Genomic DNA, 22,460 nt, shown 5'->3' with positions numbered 1-22,460 from the left:
TATAGATTTATAAAAAAAAGTGCACACATGGTCAGTTTTGTTCAACACGGTCAAATAATTTTGTTGCACAAGTCAGCAAGAGGTATCAAAACTACTGAAATTTTGTTACGTATCAATATTTTGAATAAAAGGAGGACATGCTGGTACCCTAAATTTATGCGAACAAAAATTTGAAAAAATATGGCTGATTTACTATGCGGGTATATAGATTTATAAATAAAAGTGCACACATGGTCAGTTTTGGTCAACGCGGTCAAAGAATTTTGTTGTACAAGTCAGCATGAAGTATCAAAACGTAACTACATTTTTTTATGCATCAATATTTTGAATAAAAGGAGGACATGCTGGCACCCTAAATTTATGTTCAAACTTTGTAGTCATGTGTTAAAATGATGCTTTCCTCTAAAATAAATGACTGGTTATCAAGTTAACTTGCTGTACAGGTTAGGACTGCACCCATCTGTAGATCGCTTATTGTATATACTATAACTTGCAACCTACATGTCATTGCTGCTGTAGAATGAAAATAAATTGCTCATTGTTAAACATGGGTTGATTGTTGAGTTATTACTGGGTGCTATTATCACATGTCTTGATCTGTGTAAGAAACAAATTTCTCATCAATACTGAAATATCTGGTCTGTGTATTACGTCACTGGTGAGTCTTGTGTGGACGAGGCGCGTTTTCTCTTATTTTTTAGTGTAAATTGACATTGCGATAAGACGTGTCACGGTACTTGTCTATCCCAAATTCTTGTATTTGGTTTTGATGTTATATTTGTTATTCTCGTGGGATTTTGTCTGATGCTTGGTCCGTTTCTGTGTGTGTTAGTTACATTGTAGTGTTGTGTCGTTGTTCTTCTCTTATATTTATGCGTTTCCGTCAGTTTTAGTTTGTTACCCCGATTTTGTTTTTTGTCCATGGATTTATGAGTTTGAACAGCGGTATACTACTGTTGCCTTTATTTTTAACGAACTCAATTTATTCGATAATCCAATGAAAACGTTTTAAGGGAATATATTTGCACCACTAGATGACCTACAAGTACTTCATATATCACATGACTTGTTGTCAACGTATCCAATAGAGGCATGGTCGGATGTTTTATATTTAACAAAGGTGTTTACTTATGGTGGACCGTCAAATGGATCATTCGCGGAGATATTTTCTGTCATGAAAAATCTTCATTATTTCCAAGGTGATTATCTCAGTGATGTTATACATAACAGTACATTTGGTTCATTTAAAAGGACGCCATTAAAGTATTTATGTATCAATGGCGGTATGCGAGAAATAGAAATCGATACTTTTGCACCGTTAGAAGTACTTTCTAGTCTTAGTACGCTAGGTCAAAGATTCTCGAAACTATCAAATACTTTACAAGCTTTACGTGTGTTTGAAAATCGACAGATAGATGAATTGGATTTGAGCGATAATTTCAAAAGTTACGGCGATTACGTTATTTCTGCTGATCTATTTGCATATATCGGTAACATATGCGTAAAACGATTATCTTTAAGAGACAACGGTATCAGGCTTATAGATGCATACGCCTTCCAGAAAATGAAATACAGAAACTGTCTTGAGACTTTAGAATTAAGTAAGAATAAATTTGATTTTCATCAGGAATATATCTTTTTATATTTCAATTTCTTTATCAATATCAAGAGAATAGACATGTCTTTAATTAGTGGTAACTTTATACAAAATGTTCAAAAACAAAAGAGTGATAGTTCTAGACGAACGAGAGACCATGGTCTTAAAACTGATAAGCAAAAAGATTACTCAATAAGACTTCCTTGAATTCTTAAACGCCTCCTTTATAATTGGCCATGATTTTGGCATGATCAACAGCATAACATTCAAGGGTAGAACACGATTGAAAATCATTGATTTTACATACACATCACTTGCGGACTGCAACTACACATTTAATGGACTTCAGAACGTGGTAATACTTAATGTTTCACATTTCAAATGCGGACTTTTAAAACCCAACCTTCTGAAATCTGCCGTCAATTTGGAACAGTTAATAATGCAAAGTTCTTCACTAAGTGTTGGTCTTAAAGAGGATCACCAAGTTAAATTCCTTGACGGACTCAAACATTTGCAGTATATAGACTTTTCAAGAAATGCATTCGAAGACCAATTCAGAACTTCAACATTTAAAAGTCAATTAGACAGTTTACAATGTTTGATACTTGAAGGAATTTTTTTCACAATTATTCCATTAGAATACTTGAACATTCTTAGTTTCCTTAACATTAAAAACAACAAAATAGCGTACTTAACAACTAAAGAAACTGACGCGATTGAAGTGCTATTTGAAAAATCAAATAGAACAATGACAGTCTTATTAGAGGGCAACCCTCTTGTTTGTACTTGTGCTTCATTAGATTTTGTAGACTGGTCATTTACTACGAAAGTGAAACTTTACAGCAATGGTAGTTATTCGTGTGTCGGAAGTGATGGAAATATTACAACAAATGTTGTCTACAATCAATTGCAAATTATGAGAATAAGATGTATTACGACAGTATGGTTAATTTTTTCTGCAACCTTATTCGGTGTACTTCTATTATTTATCCTACTTGGATATCGCTACAAATTGCACCTACAATACTTTTGCTTATTTATCGGAATGGCCAATCCACTTTTCCAGAAGTCAAAAGAAGAAACACTTGAATATGATGCATATATAGCTTATTGCGAAGGCAACTATAAATGGGTGTATGGACCGCTGCGTTCATTTCTTGAAGAGAGACGCAATTATAAACTTCTTTTGTCAGACAGAGGAGATGGGGATGTACGGCCTGGTCAAAATAGACTTGCCATAAGTAATTCCATTTCAAAATGTAAAAAGATGATCTTAATTATTTCAAATGAGTTTGTGAACAATGAATGGACAAGCTATGAAGCTACTGTGGGAATTGAGCATTTTATTGGGTTACAAGCAAAAATAATTGTTATAAGCTTGGAGAGTATTACCAAATCAGAAATACCGCAATGTGTAATGCAAATGGTGTCACTGGACGCCAATGACCACATTCGTAAAACAGACACATTAAATGAAAATAATATTTTCTGGAAAACTTTGGATCTAGCCATGAAACGTTAGTGAAGACAACTTTGTCATTTATAAATGATAGATGATTAAATTACGATATTAAATAATTTTTGAATTCACACTTTTTTAATTTATATATGCTGAGATATCTAAATTAGTGGGCTTTGTATTAGTATACAAAAAGAGAAAGACATCAATATATTACATTTATCATACTTTTTTTGTTAAATCGGGAACACTAACCCTTAAGAAAAATAATTGTCGAATATTTTTTAAATCATGTAGAGTTAAAATTTTACATCTATTTGGAACGATAACTGTATTTATCAAAGTCTTCACACGAAAAAGGAAAGAGGAAGTACCAATATGCAACGCATCAATCACCAACATCCAAGTACCCAACGAAAAAAGAAAATAGGAAGTACCAAATCTCAGCACATCAATCACCAATATTGAAGTACCCAACGAAAAAAATAAGCAAAGACCACGTGACTGTCATTGAAAAATGTGAAACTATTTTGTACAATATGTGTTTGATATAAGTTCCTTGTACCGTGACGCATACAAACCATGTGTATTTTGTTCAATAAAAATTGAATATTCTAACAGGATGTTGCATGCAATAGTAAAGTTTATGTGAATTTAAACGATAACGGTTTTTCTTCATTTTAAATACCACTTCCTTATACCCAAATCTATTTCGTATAAAGTTACCTATTTAAACGCATTAAATTATTAAACGTGTTGTTTTCATTTTTTGTTTTTATAAGAAATGTAATACACATACTTTTTTGTTTTTTTCTGATATATAATGACTATCTGTTTAGTGGCATTTTAAGATTATTTTAATGTTCCAAAAGAGTGCTACCCTATACATCAACAGATGGAATTACATTAACACATATTATATATGTAGGACTCTAAAGTGCAATGGTCTACGCTGAAGTACGATGTTGTCATCTTTGTCATTTATAAGTCATAAATGATTAAATTATGATATCAAACAATTTTCAAATTCATACTTTTCTAATTATGCTGGAATATCTAAATTAGTGAGCTTTGTATTCGAATAAAAGAAGAGAAAGACATCAATAAATTACATTTATATCACATTTATCATACTTTGTTTAATGGGAAACACTAACCCCTAAGAAAAATAAATGTTGAATATTTTTTTCAAATCGTGTAGAGTTTAAATTTTTCATTATTTGGAAGTGAAATTGTTATTTATCAAAGCCTTTACACGAACAAGGAAAAAAAGAAGTACCAAACTTCAACGCATCTATCACCAATATCCAAGTACATAACGATGAAGGAAAATAGGAAGTACCGAAATTCAGCGCATCAATCACCAATATTGAAGTACCCAACGAAAAAAAAATGACTGTCATTGAAAAATGTGAAACTATTTTTTAAAATATGTGTTTGATATAAGTTCCTTGTACCGTGACGCATACAAACCATGTGTATTTTGTTCAATAAAAAATAAATATTCTAGCAGGATGTTGCATGCAATAGTAAAGTATATGTGAATTTAAACGATAACGGTTTTCTTTCATTTTAAATACCACTTCCTTATTCCCAAATATATTCCGTATAAAATAAAGGCTAGAAATAGTGGCACAATTTAAATGCATAAATAAATAAAAAAAATTCTATCAAAAAATATAACTGCTGTGTCTTCTTTTAGATTAAAAAAAAACAAACCTTACATTAACACCCAAGTATCATTTGGATTATTTAAAGCAATATTTTTTAGGTAGCCATTACTGTTTTTATACATATATTTATAATGATACTGTATTGTTCTGTTTAAAGGGGTGGCGGTGCAAATATTTGGCTCTGAGCGTTCCTGATAAAGGTAAACCAAGAAAAGCGCTTCGGACGCATTAAAATATTAAACGTGTTGTTTTCATTTTTTGTTTTTGTAAAAAGGAAACCATAAAAGGCCAACCCGCTTTTCTATATTTTAACTGTAATGTATAACATGTATATGTACATTTTTTTAATCAGTTTGCATTAGAAGTATACAAAATTGAGTAATAGTAGTTTAAGGAGTATACATCAATGCGACAATTTGCAATAAGAAATGATATACACATATTTGTTTTTGTTTTTCTGATATATAATGACTATCTGTTTAGTGGAATTTTAAGATTTTTTAATGTTCTAAAATTAAACTACCCTATACATCAACAGATGGCATTACATTAACGCATATTATGTATGTAGGACTCTAAAGTGTGATGGTACTATAAAGTGCGATGGCCACGCTCAAGTGCATTGGTCTACGCTAAAGAACGATGTTGTCTCACGCTTTAGTACGATGGATGTTTGTTTGCTAAAGTAAGATGGTAAATTACGCTTAAGATGCGATGGACAAATAGGGTAAGGTTCGAGGGCTTTAAAAAAAGTTACAAACATTTAATGTTAAACAAATCCTTTTACAAAATCTAGCATTATAAGGTATACCATATGTGATAGGCATTATAATTTAACAGTAGTCTTATGTGAATGATACGAAAAGACCAAGTAATAATTGCTAAAAAGGTAGTTTAGGTGTCACAAAATACGATATTTCTTGTAAATGAAAAACAATTCAGGCGTGTTAAATATTGTGCTAATCGGGGTAGCTTGCCGTTAACACATGTACATGTACTGTGGATTCATTTATTTTCGTGGGTGCCAATTTTCGTGGGTGAAAGAAAACTTACAAGTTCGTGGATATTTAATTTCGTGGTTTTGCCGAAATCTGCATACAAGCCTTTAGAACATTTGGTATTCGTTAAACATTCATTTTCGTGGTTCACCGGTTCCCACGAAACCGACGAAAATTGGTATACAACGAATAATAATGAATTCACAGTTGTCTATCACTTTTGGGAACAACTTGTCTTACAATCGTCCTTGTAAATTACAAATACAAAATTCGATTATTGTCGGAATATGTAACATTTATTTGTTTTCGCTTTAATTTAAATGAGAGAGAAAGGCGATGTTCGCTGAGCTTTATTTTCTCCTTTTTGTAGCGACTTCACATCCATGTTATATTTACATGCAATGTACAAACTAATGTTTTAGCCGATAATTTATAATTAACACATGAACACATGTAGCTTTATTTGTTTTGCCGACGTTACTTGTCAATAAAATTGACAATATTCTAACGGGGACCGCAAAGAAAACAAAAACTGCAACAAAAACAATGATTCAAATGTATGCATTCGTTTCCAATAAAATCAGGATACAGGATAATAATGTGAATACCCCTTGTATCTTTAAAGCCTTAAGTTAAACGGTCGACTGCAGGATCTAAGTCCTTCTTCCAACTCCCAAAATAATCCTCCTTTTTTTTTTAGCATCACAGCAGGTAAGGGTTAATGTAATTAAGTCATTGACATTTGGTTTACAAGTTCTTAATCTCATTTGTAATTTGTCTTCCGGTGTGTTCATGTTTAATTTGTATAAACGACTGTTAAAGTCATAATCCAACTACGTGTTTCACGCCTATACATTCGCAGACGGACTTTAGCGTATACTATCGCACTTTAGCGTGAACATCGCACTTTAGCGTCCCCATCGCACTTTAGAATCCTACATATACATGGATACATTTGTGAAATACTTGAGTGTATAAAAAAGAAGAGGTGGTATGATTGCCAATGAGACAAATATCACAACTATCCACAAAAGACCAAAATGACACAGACATTAACAACTATAGGTCACCGTACGGCCTTCAACAATGAGCAAAGCCCATACCGCATAGTAAGCTATGAAAGGCCCCGATAAGACAATGTAAAACAATTCAAATGAGAAAACCAACGGCCTTATTTATATAAGAAAATGAACGAAAAACAAATATGTAACATATAAACAAACGACAACCACTGAATTACAAGCTCCTGACTTGGGACAGGCGCATACATAATAAATGTGGCGGGATTAAACATGTAAGCGGGATCCCAACCCTCCCCCTATGTAGTTTTGTTGTCCTACTGTTTCAACGCTATTGATTATTCGTGAAGTCAATTTTCCAACTTTAATTGAATTAAAAAATTATACAATACAAACAGATAGCTATGCAACTCAGTATGAATTTCGTTTGCTCTTATATCACCTCTTATATCATCGTATAATTTATACTAAATTATAATCCTGGTACCTTTGATAACTATTTTATGAGTCAAAACCATATATTGAAATCAATTTGATTTTATCTATGAGGTACACAAATATTTCGGCAGTTCAACTGAATTAAAATATCTCGTATTCAATCCAGTAACAACAGTCTCCTTGTGGCAAAATTGTACGCTTCATCCGGGATCATTATACAGACTGTTGCCACAGTTGGAATACTTCTAGTGATGAGTCCTTGCCGCCCAATAATTCTAAAGCAATTCCAAATAAAGTGCACTGTATATCAAAAAACTTTCTTCTGTAACCAGTTGCAGACCCTCATGAGAATCCGAATATTGTCTTACATTTTTGACATGATAATGAGAAATACAACTAAGGAAATAAGCATGCACGGTGATAGGAAAGAAATCCAATTTATTCTATCTCTCCAAAATTCGTCTGGTATCAATCGTATAAGACCTACGAACATTATTATAGCAGATCAACAACAATCTGCTGATGGAATAATGCAATTAAAGTGGTTAATAATGGAATATTTGACATAGACATGTACCGGTACACTTTAACGGGAGTACATTTCGATATGATATAGAATAGCGGATGATGTGTAAAGCTTTATTGTATTGTTTTGTCTTTTAAAAAAGAATCTACTTTTTGTCTTAGATGCGTATTTTGATTTTACTTTATGTTATTGAAGCTAATTTGAGTTCTGTTAAATCTGTACTGAGTGTCATTTTGTTCCACTCTCAATTTTATATTCATGTGTACTTTTGCTTAGAAGTGTACGTGCATCTTTACTTACTAACACAAAATTAGTCTATGGTAGTATTTAGAAGTTTTACTGGCAGTCATAGTATTGTTTGCTTAAAATAAGAAAGTTAGGTCCTCTTTATCATGTTCGTCATCCTGGTACCTTTGATAACTATTTGACACCACTGGGTCGATGCCACTGCTGGTGGACGTTTCGTCCCCCAGGGTATTAACGTTGATCCAATGTCAGTCTTCAACGTTGTTTCAACGTTGAATCTTTTGTTAGTTTTGAAAGTTGTAATGACGTTGAAATTCTGACATTGAATTAACGTTGCAGTTTCAACGTTGTATTGACGTTGATAACATGTTGAAATCAGATCCAGTGAGGTTGAAATCAGGTCTTAGTTAGGTTGAAATTAGGTCGGGTTTAAGTTGAAATTAGGTCGGGTTTAGCTTGAAATCAGGTTGAGTTAGGTTGTAGTCAGTCGATTGTAGGTTGGTTGAAGTGACGGTTCTTGGGTGTAAATCATTCCTTATTGGCACGTTGTCAAATACAGTAATACGATACTTGATTTATGAAATAAAAAAAGCCACTTTCAAGTTTTATTTTAGTTAAAATGTCTATCAACAGTTCCTTTCTCAACAAGAGACAACTGAAAAAGAAAATAGTAGACAATTAAAAACCAATTGTTCAGAGAACCATTGATGGTCTTTCCACCAGTAATGATTTTTTTTATATGAAAATATTAAAATTTGGTTTTAAATGTCAATTTCAGCGTCAAATGACCACTTATATTGTACGCTGATTCCAAAAATATCAGGTTTTACATACTTTTACAATAATTTGTTACAATAATTAGTTACTTCCGGTTTACAAAAGGTCACTTCCGGTTAGCTTTTTCAACGTCATACTGCTTGCAACCTTATGCAAAAAGTCTAATAGCTTTAACATGAATACATATGAGGTAAAAGCAAAGGTCAAAATCTAGAACGTTAAATTAACATTTGACCTTGAGCTCAATTTCAAGGTCATGAACCAAGGACCTCAAATCAAAAGACTCTAGGTCTTTACTTTATATTGTTAATGAGTTATATTACCATACGACTGATATTAGATATAAAAGGGGGAAAAACTAGCAACAAATGTTTACGTACCCTTTCGACTAAAATTTATGTGTAACTACATGTCGCGACTAACAATTATTTGAAAATATTTTGTCGATATCTTATAAGATTTCTGAAAATAAGAGATAACAAGCCAAAATCAAAAAATTAATCATGACCTTGACCTTTGACCTTGACCTCATTTTCATTTTTTTGGACCAAGGACCTCAAATCAAATATATTTTTATTATATGAGTCAGTCTGAGGTATGAAAACTACTGAATTTTGTTTATGATTCAATATTTTGAATAAAAAAAGGACATGCTGGCCCTCTAATTTGATGCGAACAAATTTTTTTAGTCATAATATTCAAATATTGCTACCTATTTTATTATACAATCAATCCATACATGAAAATATAACTCATTTACTATGCGGCTATATAGATTTAAATACTAGAATGCTCATTTGGTCAGTTTTGGTTGTTGCGGACACATAATTTTATTATATGAGTCAGTCTGAGGTATGAAAACTACTGAATTTTGTTTACGATTCAATATTTTGAATAAAAAAAGGACATGCTGGCCCTCTAAATTGATGCGAACAAAATTTTTTATTCATAATATTCAAATATTGCTACCTATTTTATTATACAATCAATCATTACATGAAAATATAACTCATTTACTATGCGGCTATATAGATTTAAATACTAGAATGCTTATATGGTCAGTTTTGGTTGTTGCAGACAAATAATTTTATTATATGAGTCAGTCTGAGGTATGAAAACTACTGAATTTGGTTTACGATTCAATATTTTGAAGAAAAAAAAAGACATGCTAACACTCTAAATGGATGCGAGTAAAATTTTTTAGTCATAATACTCAAATACTGCTATCTCTTTCATTATACAATCAATTCTTACATGAAAATATAACTCATTTACTATGCGGCTATATAGATTTAAATACTAGAAGGCTTATATGGTCAGTTTTGGTTGTTGCGGACAAATAATTTTATTATATGAGTCAGTCTGAGGTATGAAAACTACTGAATTTTGTTTACGATTCAATATTTTGAATAAAAAAGTACATGCTGGCACTCTAAATTGATGCGAACAAAATTTTTTAGTCATAATATTCAAATATTGCTACCTATTTTCTTATACAATCAATTCTTACTTGAAAATATATCTCATTTACTGTGCGGCTATATAGATTTACATAATGAAATGCTTATATGGTCAGTTTTGAGTGTTGCGGACAAAGAATTTTATTATACGAGTCAGTCTAAGGTAAGAAAACTATTGAATTTTGTTTGTGATTCAATATTTTGAATGAAAAAGGACATGCTGTCACTCTAAATTGATGCAAAAAAAAAAATTATGTCATAATATTTAAATATTGCTTCCTTTTTTATTATACAATCAATCTTTATATCAAAATATAACTCATTTACTATACCGGCTATATAGATTTACATAATAAATTGCTTATATGGTCAGTTTTGGTGTTGCAAACAAATAATTATATATTACGAGTTAGTCTGATGTATGAAAACTACTGAATTTTGTTTACTATTCAATATTTTAAATAAAAAGAGGTCATGTCCGTCAGGCTGGTACAAAAATTGCTGTCAATTGTTACGTATTATATGGTCAATTATGGCATGAAAATATAACTGAATTACTTCTATATAGAATAAGATAACTTGTTAAGAGGTAAATATTGTCAGTTTTGGTTAATGATATCAAATAATTTTGTTTTACGAGTCAGTCTGTCTAAGATGAACAAGAAATTTACTATAATTATTGTTCAATTAAATACAAATGTGTGACATTTTTAAATAACTTTTATCGTCAATATGTCAAGCAGAAATGACCTGTTGGTCAATTAATTTTGATGTTCCTTATCATTTCATATTTTAGGTCAGTGTATCCAGGTTACGATGACAATCTACAATAACGGCCGTTTACTACAAACAGTAAACGCGCGTTTATACTTTTTAGGAAAATAGAAGACGCGCATTTTTCCACGTTAACGCGGAGGTAAACGGGAAAGTAAACGCCCGTTTACTCTTTACAAAATTAGAAGACGCGCCGTTTTTGCGTTAACGCGGAAGTAAACGCGAAAGTAAACGCCCGTTTACTTTTAATGTCTACTGCAATTTCGGAGTTAACGCACAGTTAACGCGGCGTTTACATGAAGTGCACGCGAGTAAACGCCGCGTTAACTTTTTCGGCCCGTCTACATGTAATGCTTGGTCTGCACCCAACTGTAGGTCCCTTACACTTATGGTTTTCCAGTTAAAAATGCATATCACTTATATCAAATATAAAAGGGGAAATAACTCTGATATGGAGTCTCCGGATAGCTTCGGTCAAAGTAAATCAAATCATCCTGAGGATATAACGAGCAATTTGGTAAAATAAATTTGTCGGTTTCTTATACGGTTGCGAATATTAGGCGATAACAAGAAAAACAGTGTTCGGGGAGATAACTCTTACATGGATAAGATTTTGGTTACGCGGTGTCAGTTTCAAAAGCGTATTAATTGTTCAATATCATATACCATATATCTAAGCGACATCTTGCGAAACAAAAAAATTGCGAAGGATCAAAAAGTTGGCGGAAGAAAAAAAATAATAATTAAAAACCAATTGTTCAGAGAACCATTGATGGTCTTTCCACCACTTACAACATATTTTGATGTGAAAATATTAAAAATTCAGTTGATATGTCAGTTCCTATGACTTTATAATGTCTAAATATGAATTTGGAGCATATTTAGACCAAAGGTCAAAATCTAGAACGTCCAATTGACCTATGACCTTGACCTCAATTTGAAGGTCATAGACTAAGGATCTCAAACCTAAAGACACTAGTTCCTTAATCTGTATGGTTCATGAGTAATATCGTTTTACGCATAATTCTAAACATAAGAGGGGCGAAAACTCCCATTTATTGTCTACGCACCCTTTCAACCAAAATTTATAAGTTACGACATGTCGCAACTAACAATTTAGTAAAAATAATTTGTCGATAAGTTATACGGCTTTTGTAAAGAAGTGAAAATAAGCCAAAATCAAAATTTATAATATGACCTTGACCTTTGACCTTGACCTTATTTTTATTTTTTTGGAACAAGGACCTCAAATCAAAAGACCCTAGGTCTCTATCACTTATGGTTTACCAGTTAGAAATGCAAATTCTTATATCAAACATAAAAGGGGGGATAACTCTCATATGGAATCTATATACGGCTTCGGTCAAAATAAAACAGCACATCCTGAGGATATAACGAGCAATTTGGAAAAATAAATTTGTCGGTTTCTTATACGGTTGCGAAGCCTTAGAGATAACAAGAAAAACAGTGTTCGGGGAGATAACTCTTATTTGGGAAAGTATTCGGTTAAGCAGAGTTGGTTTCAAAAGCGTATAAACTGTTCGATATCATATTCCAAAAATCTAAGCGACATCTTGCGAAACAAAAAAACAGCGAAGGAAAAAAATTAGGCGGAAGAAAAAAAAAAAAAAAAATAATAATAATTAAAAACCAATTGTTCAGAGAACAATTGAAGGTCTTTCCACCAGTAAATATCTATTTTGATATTAAAATATTAAAAATCAGTCTAAAATGTCAGTTCCTATGGCTTTATGATGTATAGATATGAATTTTAACCAAAGGTCATAATCTAAAACGCCAAATTTACCTATGACCTTGACCTCAATTTCAAGGTCACAAACTGAGGATCTCAAATCCAAAGACCCTAGGTCTCTAATATGTATGGTTAATAAGTAATATCACTTTATGCATAATTTTAGATGTGGTAGGGGCGAAAACTCCCATTTATTGTCTACGCACCCTTTCAACCAAAATTATTATGTTACGACATGTCGCAACTAACAATTTAGTAAAAATAATTTGTTGATATCTGATAAGGTTAATGAAAATGAGTGAAAATAAGCCAAAATCAAAATTTATAATATGACCTTGACCTTTGACCTTGACCTAATTTTCATTTTTTTGGATCAAGGATCTCAAATCAAAAGACCCTAGGTCTCTATCACTTATGGTTTTCCATTTTAAAATACATTTCAAAATTTCAAATACAAAAGGGGAAATAACTCTCATATGGAATCTCTATACGGCTTCGGTCAAAATAAAACAGCACATCCTGAAGATGTAATGAGCAATTTGCAAAAATAAATTTGTCGGTTTCTTATACGGTTGTGAAGATTACGCGATAACAAGAAAAACAGTGTTCGGGGAGATAACTCTTATATGGGAAAGATTTTGGTTACACGGTGTCAGTTACAAAAGCGTAATAACTGTTCGATATCATATACCATATGTCTAAGCGACATCTTGCGAAACAAAAAAATTGCGGAGAAACAAAAAGTTGGCGGAAGAAAAAAAATAATAATAATAATCAGAAGAAAACCAATAGGTCTTTCCACGGAAAAGTGGAAAGACCTAATAATCAGAAGAAATCCAATAGGTCTTTCCACGGAAAAGTGGAAAGACCTAATAATAATAATCAGAAGAAAACCAATAGGTCTTTCCACGGAAAAGTGAAAAGACCTAATAACAATCAAAACCAAAGAGGAGCGACAGTAGAATATCGATATTGTATTTGAACCAAATATCTCAATATTAACAAAGCTTTCTTTTCTAGCACACCAATTTCTCAAAGCACAGGAACATATGTAAAAACTCACTACAGCACACTGGTGTGATTCCGGTTGATCAAGTTATACAAAATCATGTAAATGCAGTACATTTACACAGTGACACAAACTGTCTCCTTTGTTTTATGTGAATAAATACCAGGACCATTTAAAAAACCTGATCTCAATTTAAGTTTTTGTTATCCAATATGGAGTTCTTTCTTTTTGTGTCTTTTTTTCTTTTTTATTGATATCTTGTTGATCTGAAATTTGACTTTTTGTGGGTATGCCGTATGTTTTTTTTTTACATTTATCTTGAAGGTATTTGGAACAAAACATACCATCACCAAGCTGTAACTCATATATCATTATACACCCGATACAATTAAGTAAACCGAACAAAAAGATGCATACCGGTAACACCAAATAATGTTATCATAAATGTCACTGCCTTTTGTTTACTGGCACTCAATTAACTATAGAAATTAACAAAAAAGATTTTTTTAAAATGAAAATATAATTATATTCTAAAGATCTATTCTTTTGACCTTGCAACTCCTTCTACTCTCTTTGGGTCACACGTCAAATGTCTAGCATACTGCTCAGGTATTTCGGATTCTGGTGTCTCTTTGTGGTACACAAGAACAGTATGTGATAGCATGGATAGAGAAATAACATAAATTTGCATCACATAACTAGTGGCTCATAAGAGCCTGGGTTGCTCACCTTGGTCTATGTGCATATTAAACAAAGGACACAGATGGATTCATGACAAAATTGTGTTTTGATGATGGTGACGTGTTTCTAGATCTGACTTTACTGAACATTCTTGCTTCTTACAATTATCTCAATTTATAATGAACTTGACCCATTAGTTACAGAGGAATTTACAAAATTTACAAAATTATTGAAACTTGACTATTAAGGGCAATAACTCCTTAAGGGGTCAACTGACCTTTTTGGTCATGTTGACTTATTTGTGAATCTTACTTTGCTGAACATTATTGCTGTAACAGTTTTTCTCTATTTATAATAATATTCAAGATAATAACCAAAAACAGCAAAATTTCCTTACAAATTACCAATGCAGGGGCAGCAACCCAACAACCGGTTGTCGGATTCATTTGAAAATGTCAGGGCAGATAGATCTTGAATTGCAAAACAATTTAACCTCATGTCTGAATAGCTCTTAATGCTTTGGTTTCAGAGGAAAAAGCCAAAATGAACATTTTACCCCTATGTTCTATTTTTAGCCATGGCGGCCATCTTGGTTAGTTGGCAGTGTCACCGCACACATGTTTTAAACTAGATACCTCAATGATGATTGTGGCCAAGTATGGGTAAATTTGGTAGTTTTACAGGAGATGATTTTTGTAAAAGATTACAAAAAATTACGAAAAATTGGTAAAAAATTACTATAAAGGGCGATAGCTCGTTAAGGGGTCAGCAATTTTATTCATATAAATTTAAAATAGATCTTACTTTGCTGAACATTATTGTTGTTTACAGTTTATCTCTATCTACAATAATATTCAAGATAATAGCAAAAAACGGTATGATTTCTTTAAAATTGCCAATTCAGGGGCAGCAACCCAACAACCGGTTGTCCAATTCGTCTGAAAATTTCAGGGCAGATAGACCTTGTCCTGATAAACAATTGGACCCCTTGTCAGACTTGCTCTAAATGCTTTGTATTAAGAATTATAAGCAAAAATCTACATTTTACCCATATGTTCTATTTTCAGCCATGGCGGCCATCTTGGTTGGTTGGCCGGGTCACATTTTTTAAACTAGATACCCCAATGTTGATTGTGTCCAAGTTTGATTTAATTGGCCACAGTAGTTTCAGAGGAGAAGATTTTAGTAAAAGTTAACGACGACGGACACAAAGTGATGAGAAAAGCTCACTTGGCATTCGGGTCAGGTTAGCTAATAAAAGTTGTGTACTTTGAAAAGACGGAAATGTTATCATATTCTACCAATCATAAAACAATTATTTTAAATCATAGAACACATGTTCGTTCATTTGAAATAATTGTCCCAGCTTGCATCAATAACAAACCAAAGCATGAATTTTAACCAGATCTTTGTTTTGCAATAAGCATTATGTTCATATACTTACAGATGAAACTATAAAAGATCAGAAAAAATCTAGAAGACCGAAAACAGTGTTTAAGAGCAAACCATTTCTATGTGTTTCAGACACCTTACTGCGTTGTATTTGAAAGAATTGGCTAGTATTCGATGACCCCCCTTTTTCTGATATTACTGATTCTGAACATGGCTAGACATGTTTTATGTAAGTTCGCTAATAAGAGGATATATTCAACCAAGTCATTAATCTATTTTGACATATGAAACTGAATCAGATGAAGTAAGACCTTTTCATAATTTCTTTGAACGTAAACATGCAGATAAATAATTTCATCATTTCATTTTGAATGTGTTTGCATATATTATGATTCTAAGTTAATTTAACTGTAAAATATATTTACGCTAATATCAAGAGGTTTCTACACAAAAGTCTTCTCTCGTTTTTATATTCCATAGATGCAGTTGTTCACTATTGGTTAATCAGTCTGGTGTTATAATTTCTCGTGGATGATTTTCAAATTTTTCTAAATGGATGTTGAAAAGAGGTGCTGGTGCTTGCGTGCGCATCCGAAAGAAAATATTCGGAACTGAACTTGAAAAACTGCAAAAATTCCAAAACTTCTCAATTATTATGATTACATTGTACATCGATGATATTTACAGTTTATATTATTAAATATCAATCGGTAAAAATAATTAAAATAAATACTCCGACAAAATTCTCCTCTTTATTTAAATGAAATAAAGTCACTTAACAAAATCAATTTGATTTAGAAAAAAAAAACTAAGAATATTTATCTTTACAGTTCATGCATATAATTAAAATAGCATGAACAGGTTTTGAGATCTCCCAAAATATAGAGAATCATCAAACCCAAACTACTTAATACTTGATTAAAATTGGTGGGTTTTTTTCAAGATACTTAACAAATAAACACATATTAATTGGAAAAAGCCGATTTTTTATTTGTGATGTCTCCTGACCACTCGTTCTTGCCCAAAACTCCTTTCCATGCATAAACAATGCAATCCGGTCTACCCCCTTTTATGTGGGAAAAAATGATTAAACATGTATAGGGATCATGTAAGCATGACAGGAGGAAGCCCCCCTCACACCTATAGGCCAGTCAGTGGACCCTCTTATAAGTATTATAAAACGTTCTGGATTAGCAACTTATTATCCAATCGTTTATAAGACCGCATCACGGCTTCTTGTCCGATCATCATCTGCTCATCAACTATATATTTGCATTCTTCAATTATGACAATGAGATTTTTCTGTCGCAATTGACTGACATTAACTCAACGTTGAATCAACGCACGACCAAATTTCAACCAAATATCAACGTTGTTACAAGTAGGAGTAGATTATCTTAGCCGTATTTGGCTAACTTTTTGAAATTTTGTGTCCTCAATGCTCTTCAACTTTGTACTTGTTTGGCTTTTTAACTGTTTTGATATGAGCGTCACTGATGAGTCTTATGTAGACGAAAAGCGCGTCTAGCATATTGAATTATAATCCTGGTACCTTTGATAACTATATTATACATAGGCCATCCCATGCATAAACTTGTTCTTTTGACTATTTTGTTTATTATAAGGAAAGAACAAGCAAAATCAAATTATAACATTTTTCAGGAATTAATATGTTAAAAAGGATTAACTGGAAGGGTGAGATGAAGTTTATTTATTAATTTTCCTCTTCGAATCTGTGAGTCGGGATACGACCGGGGACATTCATAATTTGCAGTATTTGACTTATTAGAAATGTAACAATAATTGAATTAATTTTCAATAACGATACTTTTTGTTAAAGTTTCAAACATAGTTCAGCGAGCGAGTTCGTAGAATTTAGACTACCTTTATGAACAGGATGTTCATCAAAATATTGTCATGTTTTTTTTTATATTCCTAGAGCATATGATATAATGTTAGACTGTATCAACAAGTATAAAATAACAACCTTGGGTTATGAAAGAATATTAACTTGAATATACAAAATGATATTTGGTTGTACATTCGAGATTTTATATCCGTCACACTGCACAAAAACATTTAAACTGTTAAAAGAAGACAATTTGGATCATTTTTGTAATATATTTAAGAGGTAAAGTGGAGCTCTTTTAACAGAAGGATTTAAGTGTATGCGTGTATTAAAATGGTGTAATTCATTTTAACCTATACTTCGAATTGTTCGTACTCGTTAACCTGGTATATAAGGTACTGTTCAACAACTTAAATATTGATCTGAGTATTGATATAAGTAAGTGGTATTTAAATGGGAAGAAAAACAAAGAACATCGCTCTACTTCACATAATTTCCTGACCTTGTGTTTAATGCAATATAACTACGTCCTTTTAAAATGTAAAACTATTAAATCTTTAAATAAACAGATATGTTTTGTATCATACACAAATATGCATACAATCAAGCATTTTTGTTTGACATAGTTGTAACTAATAATCTAGAATTTGTATCAATGAAAGTAGAACTTTAAAAATGGATTACGTCCGAAGCACTTTTCTGGAGTTACCTGCATTATAAACACAAAATTTCAAAAAGAAGGACATGAGATCAGAGCAATGAATATGTCTTTGCATAAATAGTCAGTTTATTCAAGGATTTCACAATTATTAATTTTGTGTTAATTTAAATAAACAGGTTAAAATAGTCTTGATACAGTTGAATAGAAATTCACATGTGATTTCTTCCTATAAAATATTGAAATTTACGTATATTGACCAAAAGATGTCATTTCAAGCATAGTTTAAAAAAAATATCATAACAACCCTGTCTTCATTAACGTTTCATTGCTTGATCTAAATAATTCCAGAAAATGGTATTTTTATTTAATATGTCTGTTTTGCGAATATGATCGTTGGCGTCCAATGACATCATTTGAAGAACACATTGCGGTATTTCTGTTTTGGTTATATTTTCCAGGTTTATAACAATTATTCTTGCTTGTAAACCCAGGAAATGTTCAATTCCAACAGTAGCTTCATAGTAAGCCCAATCATTGTTAACAAACTCTTTTGAAATCACTAAGATTATCTTTTTGCATTTTGGAATTGAATTGTTTAAAGCAAAAAGTCTATGTTCTCAAGCAAGGGCATCACCTCTATCTAACAATAGAAGTTTATAATTTTGTCTCTCTTCGAGAAATATGCGCAAAGGTCCATATACCCATGTATAGTCGCCATCGCAATAAGCTAAATATGCATCATATTCAAGTGCTTCTTCTTTTGACATCCGGAAAAGAGGATTGGTCATTCGGATAAATAAACAGAAGTACATGTAGGTGCATTTTGTAACGATACCCAACTAGAATTAATAAAAGAAGAACACCGAATAAAGTTGAAGAAAAAATTGACAAAACTGTCGTAATACATCTTATTCTCATAATTCGCAAGTGATTGTAAACGAAATTGGTTGTTGTAGTATTTCCATCCTTTTCGACACACGAATAACTATCATTGCTGTCAAGTTTCACGTTAGTAGTAAATAACCATTCTACAAAATTTAAAGAAGCACAAGTACAAACAAGAGGGTTGCCCTCTAATAAGACTGTCATTGTTCTATTTGATTTTCTAAATAGCACTTCAATGGCATCAATCTTTTGAGTTGTCAAATATGCTATCTTGTTGTTTCTTATGTTAAGACACTTAGATACTTAAAGTCCTCCATACGTAATGGAATACTTGTGAATAAATTTCCTTCGAATATCAAAGATTGCAAACTGTCTTATTGACTTTTAAATGTTGAAATTCTGAATCGGTCTCTAAATGCATTTCTTGAACATTCTATGTGCTGCTAACATTTCTGTCCAAGGAGAAATTTACTGTGATGATCAAATTTAAGGCCGATACTTAGTAAAGAGCTTTCCATTATCAACAATTCCAAATTGACGGCAGATTGAAGAAGGTTGTGATTTAAATGTACGCATTTGAAATGTGAAATATTAAGTATTTTCACGTTCTGGAGTCCATTACTTGTGTAATTGCAGTCAAACAATAAAGAGTATGCTAAATCAATTATTTGCAAGTCTTTGATTCCTTTCAATGTAAAGTTGTTGATTGGGTTCCCTACTACTTTGATACAAGATATATTCAGAATTACCTACTACGTTGATACCAGATATATGCAGGATTCCCTACTACGTTGATACAAGATATATTCAGGATTCCCTACTACGTTGACACAGGATATATTCAGCATTTCCTACTGCGTTTATACGAGGTATATTCAGGATTTCCTACTACGTTGATACAAGATATATTCAGCATTTCCTACTTCGTTGATACAAAATATATTCAGGATTACCTACTACGTTGATACAAGATATATTCAGGATTACCCACCACGTTGATACAAGATATATTCAGGATAACCTACTACGTTGATACAATATATATTCAGGATTACCTACTACGTTGATACAAGATATATTCAGGATTACCTACTACGCGGATACAAGATATATTCAGAATTTCCTACTACGTCGATACAAGATATATTCAGCATTTCCTACTACGTTGATACAAGATATATTCAGCATTTTCTACTACGTTGATACAAGATATATTCAGTATTACCTACCACGTTGATACAAGATATATTCAGGATTCCCTACTACGTTGATACAAGATATATTCAGGATTACCTACTACGTTGATACAAGATATATTCAGGATTTCTTACTACGTTGATACAAGATATATTCAGGATTACCTACTACGTTGATACAATATATATTCAGGATTACCTACTACATTGATACAAGATACATTCAGGATAATCTACTACGTTGATACAAGATATATTCAGGATTACCTACTACGTTGATACAAGATATATTCAGCATTTCCTACTACGTTGATACAAGATATATTCAGAATTTCCTACTACGTTGATACAATATATATTCAGGATTACTTACTACGTTGATACAAGATATTTTCAGCATTTCCTACTACGTTGATACAAGATATATTCAGCATTTCCTACTACGTTGATACAAGATATATTCAGGATTTCCTACTACGTTGATACAAGATATATTCAGGATTACCTACTACGTTGATACAAGATATATTCAGGATTACCTACTACGTTAATACAAGATATATTCAGGTTTACCAACTACGTTCATACAAGATATATTCAGGATTACCTACTGCGTTGATACAATATATATTCAGGATTCCCTACTACGTTGATACAAGATATATTCAGGATTACCTACTACGTTGATACACGATATATTCAGGATAATCTACTACGTTGATACAAGATATATTCAGGATTTCCTACTACGTTGATACAAGATATATTCAGTATTACCTACTACGTTGATACAAGATATATTCAGCATTTCCTACTACGTTTATACAATATATATTCAGGATTACCTACTACGTTGATACAAGATACATTCAGCATTTCCTACTACGTTGATACAAGATATATTCAGGATTACCTACTACGTTGATACAAGATATATTCAGGATTACTTACTACGTTGATACACGATATATTCAGGATAATCTACTACGTTGATACAAGATATATTCAGGATTACCTACTACGTTGATACAAGATATATTCAGCATTTCCTACTACGTTGATACAAGATATATTCAGCATTTTCTACTACGTTGATACAAGATATATTCAGTATTACCTACTACGTTGATACAAGATATATTCAGGATTACCTACTACGTTGATACAAGATATATTCAGCATTTCCTACTACGTTGATACAAGATATATTCAGCATTTTCTACTACGTTGATACAAGATATATTCAGTATTACCTACTACGTTGATACAAGATATATTCAGGATTCCCTACTACGTTGATACAAGATATATTCAGGATTACCTACTTCGTTGATACAAGATATATTCAGGATTACCTACTACGTTGATACAAGATATATTCAGGATTCCCTACTACGTTGATACAAGATATATTCAGGATTACCTACTACGTTGATACAAGATATATTCAGGATTTCTTACTACGTTGATACAAGATATATTCAGCATTTCCTACTACGTTGATACAAGATATATTCAGCATTTCCTACTACGTTGATACAAGATATATTCAGGATTTCCTACTACGTTGATACAAGATATATTTAGGATTACTTACTACGTTGATACAAGATATTTTCAGCATTTCCTACTACGTTGATACAAGATATATTCAGGATTTCCTACTACGTTGATACAAGATATATTCAGGATTACCTACTACGTTGATACAAGATATATTCAGGATTACCTACTACGTTGATACAAGATATATTCAGGTTTACCAACTACGTTGATACAAGATATATTCAGGATTACCTACTGCGTTGATACAATATATATTCAGGATTCCCTACTACGTTGATACAAGATATATTCAGGATTACCTACTACGTTGATACAAGATATATTCAGGATTCCCTACTACGTTGATACAAGATATATTCAGGATTACCTACTACGTTGATACAATATATATTCATGATTACCTACTACGTTGATATAAGATATATTCAGGATTACCTACAACGTTGATACAAGATATATTCAGGATTTCCTACTACGCTGATGCAAAATATATTCAGGATT

At 32.0% G+C, this 22,460-nt stretch overlaps 1 protein-coding gene across 1 annotated transcript in view; it reads left to right on the top strand.

Annotated features, from left to right (window-relative positions):
* Window positions 1-2,642: 2,642 nt before the first annotated feature.
* LOC139501927 (uncharacterized) overlaps window positions 2,643-22,460 on the top strand; it is a 39,585-nt gene continuing 19,767 nt past the window's right edge. Inside the window, exon 1 of the mRNA XM_071291229.1 lies at window positions 2,643-3,114. Coding sequence (XP_071147330.1) covers window positions 2,643-3,114 — 472 coding nt within the window. The remainder of the gene's footprint in view (window positions 3,115-22,460) is intronic.

The sequence above is a fragment of the Mytilus edulis genome, chromosome 13 (genome assembly GCF_963676685.1).
Source record: "Mytilus edulis chromosome 13, xbMytEdul2.2, whole genome shotgun sequence".
NCBI classification, from domain to species: Eukaryota; Metazoa; Mollusca; class Bivalvia; order Mytilida; family Mytilidae; genus Mytilus; species Mytilus edulis.
This window is presented reverse-complemented; position numbering and strand designations above follow the sequence as displayed.